Source organism: Macaca nemestrina, chromosome 1 (assembly GCF_043159975.1).
Source record: "Macaca nemestrina isolate mMacNem1 chromosome 1, mMacNem.hap1, whole genome shotgun sequence".
NCBI lineage: Eukaryota > Metazoa > Chordata > Mammalia > Primates > Cercopithecidae > Macaca > Macaca nemestrina.
This window is the reverse complement of record NC_092125.1, coordinates 221,555,111-221,568,759: the sequence shown is the minus strand read 5'-3', so window position 1 is coordinate 221,568,759 and position 13,649 is coordinate 221,555,111. Positions and strand designations below refer to the sequence as shown.

General features: G+C 42.2%; 1 protein-coding gene across 5 annotated transcripts in view; it reads left to right on the top strand.

The window, feature by feature from the left end:
- The window catches only part of LOC105473242 (vacuolar protein sorting 13 homolog D), a 284,106-nt gene that overhangs the window by 232,029 nt on the left and 38,428 nt on the right, over positions 1 to 13,649 (top strand). For all 5 annotated transcript variants that reach the window (XM_071100479.1, XM_071100476.1, XM_071100469.1 and 2 more), the window contains one exon: positions 620 to 815. In XM_071100479.1, coding sequence (XP_070956580.1) covers positions 620 to 815 — 196 coding nt within the window. The remainder of the gene's footprint in view (positions 1 to 619; positions 816 to 13,649) is intronic.

Here is a 13,649-nt window from a genome sequence, read left to right as displayed (position 1 = left end):
CTCCTGGGTTCAAGCAATTCTCCTGCCTTAGCCTCCCAAATAGCTGGGACTACAGACGCGCATCCCCATGCCCAGCTAATTTTTGTATTTTTAGTAAAGACAGGGTTTCACCATGTAGGCCAGGATGGTCTCGATCTCTTGACCTCGTGATCTGCCCGCTGCAGCCTCCCAAAGTGCTGGGATTACCGCACCCAGCCTCTGCCTTATATGTCATAGAATGCCATCATCTTCAGACTTTCCCCAAAGGCCCAATTTTCTAGTCTCTTATTGCTTTAATCCTCTATCTGTATCCTCTCCTGATCGTCCATAGGCTGCCCAAGCTCTGGGATCAAAAAATTGGCCACTGTTAACCTCTCAGCTTTTCTTTGATTTTTTTTTTTTTTTTTTAAACTGGAACACACGTTACTTCTGACTAACATGTAACATATATCCTCTGACTCTAGACTTAGTGGGCAAATCTGCAGGATCCTCTGTCTGTAAGTTGGCCTGTCTGTGGCCTCTCCGGCACAGAGATTAATAGAATGGCCTTAAGTTATCATTCCATAATCAAGGGGTTTGGCTTTAAATGCTTTTGCTTTTGTCCTCGTCAGGTTACGACAGCCCTTGTCTTTTTCACTAGGTATCATTGGTGGACTGACCAGTGTTATAACTTCGACAGTGGAAGGTGTGAAAACAGAAGGGGGTGTCAGCGGTTTCATATCTGGCCTTGGGAAAGGGCTTGTTGGCACTGTAACCAAGCCAGTGGCAGGCGCCCTGGATTTTGCATCAGAAACAGCCCAGGCGGTGAGAGACACAGCCACACTCAGTGGCCCCAGGTCAGTGGTCGTGGGAAGAGTGGCTTTTGCGGTTTCCAGCCTAGGTCTGCTGCTGCTTCTAATCCATACTGATGTGTTTAATTGTGCACTTTCTTAGTTACAGGGTTTTTAATTCGAATACTTATAACTGAAATTTCTGATCTGCCTAAAATAAAAACATGAAAATGAGGTACAGAAACCTGGCATGAATTTTTTCAGAGAGAGAGAGAGAGATGTATCATATTTTATATATGCTATATATTTTATATATGTATGTATATATAGCATGTTATATATATAGGTGTATATGAGTATGTTATTTTTCTCCACTAGAGAGGTCAGAAATAGGATTAAATTGTTATAAGCTTCTTCGGTTCACCAAGCCAACTGGATCCCCACATGCCCATGAAGAAAACTGTCAGATTGTACTCTGGTTCTTACTCTTACACCCCATGGTATAGTTCTAGAATCCCCGCAGTTGCAGTTCACCACGTGGATCTGTTCCTTCTTAATTTTCCTTCTGCTTGAAAGTGCCAGCCCCAGCCTCATAAAGAAAAGTGCCACCCCCCATCCCCCCAGCAGGTCGGCAGTTCTGCTGTGGGATTGCCATCTGGCCTTGATACCAACTGAGACTGGAAATCAGGGACAGCCCATATGGTTCCACACCTCACAGAACCCAACCACTTTAACATAGCTATTTGCTTGAATGGCCTATTTTAGCCTCCCTTTTCCAGAGTGACTAGTTGGGGATTCTTATCAACAAAGGGTATAATGAATGTTAAGGGCCCAGCCAAGCTAGACTCGACTTAAGCCCAGAAGGATTTTGCTGCTGCCTCGATAATAGATTTTCCCTGAGTGAATTAGTACGCCCTTTTAGAATGCCTAGGGCCTGGCCCACGTCCACCCTCTGTCACTCCCTCAAATAGGATGTGAAGTGAAATTGTCCCCAATTGAAGTGAATCCATTTGTCTGTCACCAGGAAAACTTACTGAAGACACATTACTGCAGTAGGGGAAACGCTCCGATTGTGGACTGGGGCCATGCAGTGTGCTGTGCCAGAATGCCTTCCATCTGGAAGCAGCTGAGTAAACTCTGTATGGTTTACTTTAGTTAAGTTACATTCTATTCTCAGATACAAAACTAAAACAATCCTTGAGTATATTTTGAAGCATTTATGAAGTTGTGGGGAGGGGCAGGCAGTGAGGGGGCTTCGAAAGTATTTCCAGTTAGTTTTTCCATCTCTGCTCGAAGCCCAAGAAGTCCACCTCCAGTATTTGTTAAGATAATAAGACTTAATGAAGTGTAAAGCTGAAGACGCCTGAGTTCCCAAAGAAGCGTGTGTATTCTTCAAATGTCAAAATAGCCAAGGGATTGATTGATGAAAAGGGTTCAAGGTATATGTGATAAGTTTTTTAAAGATGATTTCGTGCTGTGAAGTTTTAATAATGTTGACAAGAAAGAAATGGCTTGAATTTATACATTGTCAGCTTGAAAGTCTTGATGAGGTTTTTCATTCTTTTTAGGAGCAGCAGTGATGTGGCCACAGTCACTGCAGAAAGAATGTCTTTGAGAGGGACATTCTTGTCATCTTTATTAGTTGTTCAACACTGCCGTGTGATCTTGTGTCAGCCAGTACATAGCTGCCATTTACTCATTCCCTGTCAGTAAATGGTCATTGAAAATTCCCTATGAACTCAGGGTTGGGAATAGCAGAAACCAAAACTCTCCCTGCTCTCAAAGAGCTTATAATCAAGCAGGGCAGCGAACATAAAACAATCATATAAACACTTATTTGCTGAAATTGTGACAGTGACATAGAGGAGACTTACAGGGTGCTGTGAGACTATGATCAGAGAAGGTGATGGGGAGAAGGAGGGCGGCTAACCTAGTCATCAGGGGAGTTGAGACAGGCTTTTCCAGGGAAGTAAAATTTGAGGTGAAGCCTGGAGTATGAAGTAGGAGTTGGCCAGGTGAAGAGAAGAGAGAATCACCTTCCAGGGAAAAGGGAACTACTGTGTGTGCAACACCAAAAGGAAGGAACTTATCTATGTGCCAGGCATTGTCTTTGTGCTTCCACGTGTGGAATCCCATTTAATCTTCATACTTGATTTACAATGAAGACAAGACAGTCCAGAGAATCTTGTCTCGAGTCATGGAGCTTGTCCACAGCCACACAGCTGGTCAGAGATGGTAGACCTAGACTCGTACCCAGCCTATCTCTTGACCCTGTGTCCAGCACCACTGCATTGTACCCTGCTGCCTCGGTCTCGGGGGAGGGGGCTCGTTGGATTTCTCTTGTACGTGTTTCAGAGTCAGTTAGTGTCAAGATACGGCATTCCAGATAGTTACTTCCCTGCTGACTCAAGATTTACTTTACTATTACCTACACACTGACATGATTCAGGTCTTGACCAGCATTGCATTTTTCTCTGTCTGGTTCCCCTGCCTGCCACCTTAGCCTTATCCGGACCTCAGCAGCAGAGACCATGCCCTCACAAAGGCACTGGGGAGGCATTCACAGTCAGCACTGGCCACTCCTCATCTCAGCCCAATGAAGTTTTACATTTCCATGTAGATGAGGCACTCGGGATGTAGAAAAGTTGTGCAGCTTGACTCAAAGCAGACAGTAATTGGGCAGCCTAATTGAAGTTGGACTGCAAGTTCCAACTTTGTAGGCTGCAGAAAAAAAGAGAAAAAATGAATAACGAAGTTTAACTGCAAGTTTCGTGACACAGCTATCTGCCTAACCATTCACTCCTCCCAGAAACAAAAGCCACCGTGATAATTGAGGCACAGCCAGTCTTCATATATCCTCAAAGGAGGAGGATTAACTTCCACATTTGTTCTCTATTCCTGGAGGTACCAGTAGCAGGAGAGCCATGGCAGAAGTTACCAGAGGCAAGTGGGGCAGAGGCGAGAGGGGCATATGTTTGGATTAGTGGATCAGTATCCTTTATTGTGCAGAAAAAGCCAAAATTACAGATTTTTCTGAAAGGATAAATAGCAGCCATTTCAGCAATGTCCCTCCGTCCATTTGTCCTGGTCCAGAAGTATTCATGAGGAGCCATGCGTTAGAAGAGAGTGCTTGGGCTGGGCGTGGTGGCTCACACCTGTAATCCTGCACTTTGGGAGGCCAAGGTGGGAGGATCGCTTGAGCCCAGGAGTTTGAGACCAGCCCGGGCACCATATTGCTGGGTAGGGTGGTGTGCACCTCTGGTCCTTGCTACTTGGGAAGCTGAGGTGGGAAGACTGCTGGAGCCTGGAAGGTTGAGGCTGCAGTGAGCTATGATTGTGCCCCTGCACTCCAGCATGGTCAACAGTGAGACCCTGTCAAACAGAGAGAGAACGCTTGATCTGGAAAACAACAGGCCAGAGTCCCAGCCTCCTTACTTATTAGCTTTGGGCCCTGGGTCAAGTCAAGACATCTATGTAAGACTCAGTTTTAGTTTTTTCATCTATAAATTGGGGATAAATTATTTCTCTGTTTATTCTGCTTCTCAGGAGTTTGAAGCCCAACCAGAGTTATTTTAATGTGGAAGCTATAAAGAACTATAAAAATGCTGGGTGATATTATTTGAAAGTCCTATTAAAGGAGCACAGAGATCCTTGCAGGTGGAGAAATGTTTCAGTGCCAGTTTGTTCTGATGACACTGTATCTCTTAGGAACATACTGGCTCTAACACTATCACCGAGGGATAAATCACCCTGGTTTCTTGGAAGTGAGTTATAACCATCTCCAACCATCCCAGTTGATTGAACAGGATCCAGGGGTGTTACTCAGGGTTTTTCCCCACTGTTTAGACAACAGGGACTAACAAATGATTTGAAGGGATTAGAAGTGAGATTCTGACCGAGGGTTGACCTGAGCCCAGGGACCAAGCCAGGAATAGAACCCAAGAGTCCAAGAGTTCTGCCTCTGAGCCTGCAATTGGAATGAGACTTTCTGCTTCCTTTGTAATATTTCATCCAAGTAAAGGCTTAGATCTTAGCATCTATGTTTTAAAAGACCCAAATTTTAAGCAGATGATAGGAAAGTAAGCCATAAAACTGTGAACAAGTACTCCTTCCAGTAATCCATCTGAAAAGTGGCCTTACAGGAAACATTGGCTCCTTTTTTGTGTTTATTTGAACATGATTTTATTTATAGGGAACCCCCCTCCTTATGTTCTTTCAGATTAAAATACTTCCAAGTTCTCCTTGTTGCAGTGCGCTGGCATTCCAAACGACAGCCACCTAACTTTCCTCTGAAATTTCCAGGCAACCCAATAGTTCTCAGGAAGGCAGGTGGGGGTGGGGAGAGAAGAGGGCGGAGGACTGCAGAGCCTTTGGCCTCAACATGAGTGTTGTGGACCAATATCCCCCACTGCATTTGTTCACTGTACAAGTATGTGTGGTTTGGAACTGAAACAGGAAACCTTTTCCAAGGCAACGTTCTGCTGGCTCAGGTTGCATCTTCTGGCCTACGTGTATTGGGCCACATTTGTCTGTTCCCAAGTAAAGTTTATGAAAATGGCACAGATGCAGGCACACTTGAGGTGCCACTGAAGCTATGTGAAGAGCCTGCTACCCTTCAAACAGACCAGGCCCAAGCAAGGTGCCAAGCCACGTGAGAGTGCCCAGTCCACTGTGTAAATGTGACGGCCTCTGATGGTAGTGTTTGAAAAGATACTTAGTAGAAAGTTGCAGAGACCCAGGAGCAGCCGTTTCACAAAAGAAGGCAAAAATACCTTTGAGAAGAAAGGAATGTCTGCCTCTCACTATGTGTTGGCCTGTTTGTTTCTCCAGATACCATCTGTTGCAGACTATGGGGTGCATGACATTTTAGGGAAGTAGCAGATGAAGATTTATGAAGCTGGGCCCTGAGGTTTCCTCTAAAATATTTCTTCACCTTTTAAGTCAAGACCCAAAAGTGGGGAGAGAAGTAGGAGTTGGCAGAACTTGAAATATTTAAACTAATTTAGCAAAGCTCAGGAGTGTTGGAGCTTATCTTGTTATTTAAGTTAGATAAGGAGGAAGGGGAATTTGAAGGATAATGATAGATCAGTGTTGAAGAATATAGCCATCAGGACTGATAATGTTCTGGAATCCCAGGACCCTCAGATTGTGCATGTATATGTAAATTCCATTTGCTCTGAGAGCTTTTGAAAAAGAAACTTTTTGGTTGATTTCACAGAAAAGATTTATGGTGGGCATACTTGACTTTTTCAGTAAAAACAGTCCCAACACACCACCCAAAATCTGTTAAGACACTTCTGGTGAATGACCTCTTAGACGTGAAATGGAAATGGGTTTTCTTAAGGAAAGGCCCCTTTCGTTAACAGTGTTTGCACCTTACTCCTGATTCTCCAGGATAAAAGGACTAAGACTCTCTTGGGTCACCAGAGCCTGAATGCAGTCAGGTTGGACAGGTCAGCAAAAAGTCTGCAAAGAGAACTTAGGAAATGCTTCCGTTAACTTTTTCATACTAGTTGGGTAATACTGCTTTTAATTACTCTGCTCTGAAAGCAGCTATTTCTTATACTTGGTATTACACATAGCACATCAAGCAGAATTGGCTTGAATTGAGCCTTTAGGGAACTTCCAAAGGTAAAAATTGAGTAAAGATTCAAATGTTTATTAGGATATACCAGCATTCATCTTTTTTCCCCACTAATATTCCATTCAAGGCAGGAGAGTAGGCTGATATCCCATGTATCTAGAAGTGGATCAAGTTCAATATTTCTGTCAGAGTTCCTGTTCCTTAAAACTATAAATGGGTTTTATATTTTATTCCATGTTTGGCTTCATAAGAAAATATTTTTAATTGTTACCCAGTAAAAGTAACATTTCAGAAAGATCTGATACGTTATCCTGTGGCTCCTGCCTCATACTCATCTAGGAAGTTCCAGCAGGCTCCTTCCAGATGAGGCCTGTATGCTGTGGTGGCATCCATATACAGGCATGTATATGGTAAGGGTGAAAAGCTGGAACTTACACCTGTTTGACCCTAAGGCTCTGTTCTAATCTTTGGGCATATCTGTCTTTTGGCTTGGTAACCATCTGCTGCTTGGGACAGCCACTGTGTTAGTTAACATGTCAGTTTCATCATGAAAAATGAATTACATTTCAGTGAAACTGAAAAATTATTGCTATATCCAGCTGAAGGGAAGGGACTGTCAAATCTCTCCTCTGTTGTCCAAACATGGCACAGTAGATATAGTGACAGTCCCTTTATCTTCTACTCACCCTTGCGTATATGTTTGTGAGGTGACAGCCATATATTCTCACTTCCTGATCTTGCCAAACCAGGTCTTTCCAGAGAATGCTTGAAGGTAGATGGGTCATTTACATGAGCAACCCCAGAAGAACGCTAAGGTCTATGTTGATGACATTGGATGTCTCACTTGGCTCTGAAATTAAGCTGATGAAATCATAGAATCAGATATTTTATTTTTTTCGAGACAGAGTCTTGCTCTGTCGCCCAGGCTGGAGTGCAGCGGCACAATCTCGGCTCACTGCATCCTCCACCTCCCGGGTTCAAGCAGTTCTCCTGCCTCAGCCTCCAGAGTAGCTGGGATGGCAGGCGCATACCACCTCGCCCAGCTAATTCTTATATTTTCAGTGGAGATGGGGTTTCACCATGTTGGCCAGGCTGGTCTTGAACTCTTGACCTCATGATCTGCTGACCTTGACCTTTCAAAGTGTTGGGATTACAGGCATGAGCCAACACGCCTAGCCAGGATCAGATATTTTAAAGAAGCGTCTTAACAGTCCTTCTTGCCTTATAAGTTAAAATTCCTCTCACAGGAACATAAGCAGAGAAATCTTATTTTCTGAGACAGGCTTCTTCCCTCTCGCTGAACTCTAAATACTGTATTCCCCTTTCACTCAAAGGCCCCAGACGATGCCATTCTCATTATAACATAACTTATGGAAAGCTCAGATCTATTGTTGGAAAAAATGCAAAGTGTGTGTGTTCATGCACACACGTGTTTGAGAAAAGCCTTTCCATTTCTGAAATCCCAAGAGTCATTTTTATGCAAGATTATCTGTTAGGAGAAAACCCACTTTTTTGGTCATGGTACATTATAATCATTTCTAGAAAGGAGAGCATCTAATTTTTGCCATTTTTGGCATGCAGAGATGACTGACTTCATAGAAACCACACAATCCTGCCTCCAAAAGTTTAAAAAAAAAAAAAAAATCTACTGAATTTACATCTGAATCAACATCTCTTCAAAGTCCAGTCCTTGCATCTCAACCAGCAGGTCCTTGTGCAAGGAAAATGAATGGGAAGTGTGATTTGGGGTTATTCCATTTACTTTCTGATTTGAGGTTATTCCATTTAAAAATTAAATAATGTAGCCATTATACATCTGTAGTCCCTTCTGTGTTCAGTGAATTTGTTTTTAAAACTCTAAGGTGACACCTAATATTACATACATAAGATAGACATTTGAGATTTTTGGCTTGAACTTCAAGAAAAAATAAAACAGTGTCTATATTTCTTTTTGAGAAAAAATTTGTATTTTGTGCGTTAGAGAAAGTTGAAGAGCCATTTGTTATTTGTGGAACTCCTCAGTAAAGGCGTTGGATTTACTTATTTTTAGGTTTTCATGACTATCCCATGTCTCTCATGGTTTTCCCTTACAGAATCATCCACCTTTGCCCAAGATAAAATTGAAATCTTTAACAGGAGGACCCAGGTTTGAGTTCAACTCGCCTGCTCCCAGAGAGCTTTAGACTGGAAGATAATTCCGAGATACACAGAGGACATTTGGACTAGCAGGGACTTAAAGACTCACTGTTGTATTACAGATAATGGCTCGGAAGTATTGAGGGAAGGAAAGATAGGTTTGGGTGTCATAATTCATCCATGGTTTTCTTGCCCCGATATATTTATCTGATAGTCTTTTGCCAGACTCCTTCTCAAAGACATTTTCTTGCTAAATTTCTCACTAACTTGTCAAATGGAGGAAAAATAAGATTGAATTAATAAAACGTTCTTATCACAATATACTCTAAAAGAAGCTGGCTGCGGTGGCTCACGCCTGTAATCCCAACACTTTGGGAGGCTAGGGCAGGTAGATCATTTGAGCTCACAAGCTCGAGACCAGCCTGGGCAACATAGTGAAACCCTGTCTCTACAAAAATATACAAAAATTAGCCGGGTGTGGTGGCACACACACACTCTGGAGTGGTCCCAGCTACTCCAGAGGCTGAGGCAAGAAAATCGCTTGAGCCCAGGAGGTCGAGGCTGGAGTGAGCTGAGATTGCGCCACTGCACTCCAGCCTGGGTGATGGGAGTGAAACCCTGTCTCAAAAAAAAAAAACAAACTTTTGTTATATTGGGCTTATATAATTCAAATTAATAATGTTACTTATCTATATCCTTAGTGGATTTACTTAAATACATTGAGGAAACCACTTTCTGATTAGCAGAGAGAGTTTGTACATATGGGTTCCTTTAGAACAGAGGGTCTCAAAATATGGTCTAGGGACCCCCTGGGGAACCCCAGATCCATAACCTAAAACCTATTTGTATATATTCATATACTTATATATGAATTTATAGATTTATAAATTTAAATTTATATTTATAGATTTAAATTTAGATTTATAGATTTAAAAATTTATAACAATTTTTATAATAGTATTCTCTAAGGAGTATACAGTGGAGTTTTCCAGAAGCTACACAATGTGTGATATTGTAATAGATTGACTGTAGAAGCAGATAGGAGAATACAGCTGTTTTCCAGTTAGCAAGACTGAGATTTATAAAAAGATTTATAAAAATGTGCAGGTGCCACTCTCCTCACTTTCTGTGACTCTGCATCCATGCCACCAGCCAACAAATGTACCTGGTTAATTTTTTTGACAAGCTGCTTTATTTGAAAATACAGTGATTGATAATCCATCATCTTGCTGATAAATGATGGGCTAATTCGGACTAAACCATAGGAACTGCTGTAATGCAATGCTTCCCTTTGGCTTCCTGCCAACAGCTGTCAGCCCTCCTGGTTTGCTCCTGACTTTTACTGGGATTCTGGAAGTAACAATTGGAAAGATTTTATCACATACCAGAAAGACCTCTTACAATAATTTACCTAATTTAGTCCTTCACCGTAACCTACCATCCCAATACATTTTAATTTCGGCAGGATAGTAAGTGTAGAGTAGATTACTTCAAAGTGCAGGATCTTGTCCAAAGGCTGCTTGGTTGTATTTGCACTGCCCTGACTCTTGCAGGTACTCGAGAAGGTGTATCTGTTTCAGAATTCACTTGCCAAAACCTCAACTTTCTCCTGTAGCAAAGTTGGTGGAGTAGGATAAACCCACAATATTTGGATAAGCTCCTTTGAACTCCTTGTAGAAAGCAGTTTTTATGAGGCAGTTGTTCCGTGTTAACACCAGAGACAACTCCTAGCAGATTTCCCCAAACATACTTCAAACATCGATAATGGCAGGGGTGACCCAAACTGTATCATAAAATCCCAGGGACTGCAGGAGACTTCAAAGGCGAGACAGAGCAAAACCTCACCTCTCGTTATGAAGAGTATGGGTCACAGGAATCCTGGCTACAATCCATGGTAATCTCGTGGAGTAATGCCAGGATGGACAGAGGCCAGGGCTCATCGGTTCCCTGGACTTTACGGATTGACCCCAGCAGCACAGTTAGAGTGGTAATAACTGGCACCTGCCCACCTCCTGAGGCGTTAGAGGCCAAATTACCATATGTGAAGTGCTTTTCTATCCTTTAGTGAGACGATGCAAATCTTCAAGTGTGTTTCTATTTTTGTTTGAACTATTGAGGGCCCACTTTATTCAGTTAAGCCAATTCTGACCTTGTGATATTCAGATCTATCACTTAGTGCGTTTAGGCAAATTGACAGTAGAAATGTATTAATTCAGTCTTGAACTCCTGCTATATTTCAGGCATTTAATAGGTATTAAGTACTAGGAATATTTAAATAATTGAGGACAAACTGCTCTGAATAATCACCAAGCTGTTTGATTTGTGTGTTAATATTCTTAAGTCACTCTTACACGGTCATTAAAGCAAGTTTCCCTATAGTTTTCTTGAAGAACTCATTTTTTAGTGATTTGACTTACTGTTTATTCTTGAAAACAACAAAATTGCATTTGTGTATATGGTGTGTGTTGGGGGAGGTAATTACAGGCACTTTTTCCCTCATTACCGGGTCCATCACAGCTCCTTGAAAACAATTGTTATAGTTTTACTAATTGTTTATAAAATTAGCTAATGATCCTTTGATTTTTTAGTTTTTTTATACCTTAGATGTATTTAACAAATATTTAGTATCTTCTGTGCAATTAATAAGAACAGTGTTGGCCAGGCGTGGTGGCTCACGCCTGTAATCCCAGGACTTTGGGAGGCTGAGGTGGGCAGATCACCTGAGGCCAGAGTTCAAGACTAGCCTGGCCAACATGATGAAACCCTGTCTCTACTAAAAATACAGAAATTAACTGGGCATGGTGGCACATACCCCTAGTCCCAGCTACTCAGGAGGCTGAGACATGAGAATCGCTTGAACCTAGGAGGCAGAGATTGCAGTGAGCTGAAATTGTGCCACTGCACTCCAGCCTGGGTAACAGAGTAAGACTCTGTCTCAAAAAAAAGAACAACAGTGTTTAAAAACCTATTATTTTTACCTGAATTATTTTGCTATGACAAATTTATCTTTCAAATTAGATTTTATCAAAGTAGATATGTATTCACTTTTTTAAGTTGAAGTCTTTCTAAATGTCTAAAACCAAAAAACAGGCCAGGCACGGTGGCTCAAGCCTGTAATCCCAGCACTTTGGGAGGCCGAGACGGGCGGATCACGAGGTCAGGAGATCGAGACCATCCTGGCTAACACGGTGAAACCCCATCTCTACTAAAAAATACAAAAAACTAGCCAGGCGAGGTATCGGGCGCCTGTAGTCCCAGCTACTCGGGAGGCTGAGGCAGGAGAATGGCGTAAATCCAGGAGGCAGAGCTTGCAGTGAGCTGAGATCCGGCCACTGCACTCCAGCCTGGGCGACAGAGCCAGACTCCGTCTCAAAATAAGTAAATAAATAAATAAAACCAAAAAACAGTAATCTCCTGCCTTTCCCTGATTCCTGCTCCCTCAGAGGCAACCACTTTCAACACTCTGGGCTGTTTCTTCAGTGTGGAGGTATTTACCTTTATATTTCATAAATAAGTCAACTAACTGCTGTTTCTTGACATCATTTGACTTCATGTTGTTATACATACACATTCCCTTTCTCCATTTTTCAGTATGATTATATGATCCTTTTTGAATAACTTAGTATTCCATTTTTACATTATTATGACTGTGTAAATAGTATTCCCAGTAAAGCTCCCCACCCAGGTCACTTTGATGATGTTTCCTTCTTAAATGTTGTGCTTTGTTTTTTTCTCCCTGGAGTTAGTAACTGCTCTTTCAGTAATATTGTCTGCTTCATTTTCTCTTTGCACATTCCTGATTTATTCTCAAATGCTTATTTAGTTTCCACATTTTTTTTTAACCCTGGGCTTAGTAACTCGTTTTTCTGTAAAAAAAAATCTGCCTTCCTATTGCCAATTTATGCACAAACACGTTTCTGTATGTGTACAAATGCATTGAGTAATTTATTGTTTTCTAATTAAATTCTCCCTCTCGATGTCCTCTGCTCCCATCTGACTGGTGGTTGTCTAGCTCTTTTTGTCTCTAAGCTATTTTTCTATAGTAGTACTATAGCAGTACTATTCTGAGTTTCTTTCTTCCATTTATTTGTTTTGGTCTTTTTCTTTCATGAGTAGAGACAGTCCCCAGATGTCTGGTGATTCTTGACTATCTGTTCTACTCCTCTTTAAAGATGAGGCACTAAAAAGCCAATTGGGAGCTCTTGGTTTGAGGCTGAGGGGGCCTTACTGTGGAATGATCAAGTGGGGACCTGCTGACTCTGGGCTCCTGTTGAGAGGAGCAAAACTGAATGGGGATGAGAGAGGGGACCTGCAGCTCTAACTGCTTCCCATGCAGCCTTTTAACCAATCTTCCTGTTTGCACCTCACTCCAGGCCTACCTGTTTCTCCTTTATGCCCCAGGCCTTCAGAGCTACTTGCTGCCTCCATCTTTCTGAAATGCAGCGGACACCACCATCCTAATTAGCTTTCTGCTTTGTGGCTTCCACTCCCTCAGGCTTACATTTCAGCACCATGTGTCCATCTGCTTTTCAGCTTCTAAAATATTGTTGACACCTTCTCTTTATCCTTTTGGATTCGTGCCATTTGTATCCCTTTGCTTTCCCTTTAGAGGGGTCTCTGGACTAGGTCTGTCATGTTTAATCAGAAGTCCTATAATTTAGACTTTTCACTAATTTGTGTTTCCTTTCTTGGTGTTCTTTCCCCTTTGTCTCCAACTAGTGGCTCTGAATTAGTGTGGTTTTATGAAACCCATATCCATTCAGCCATGGTTCTATGTATTATCTCATTTACTCTATGTATTATCTTATTTGCACAGCATCTGCTCACGCAGTCTGTGGCTCTTCTTTCCCTGAAAGATTGAGAATACATCTGGTGAGAAGCCGTTGCCAGTCACAGCCCCTGCTTTGAGTCTGGTATTGGTCTTTAATCTCTCATTCTGTGTGTTGTAAAGGAACAGGTTGTGGAAGGCTCTTGTCAGATCCCAGGAACATGAAAGAAATAGTACACCCTACGGTAGTAACATGGCCCTGTCACCACCCCTCATTGAACCATAAAAGCTATTCAGAGGGGCCAGCAGCTGGGGAGCGACTGTACTTAGATCCTGGGTGCTGATGGGTGTTTTGTAGTTTCTAAGGGAAGTTGCTGAAAGTTTTCTTATCTTGACACTCCAAGGGCAAGAG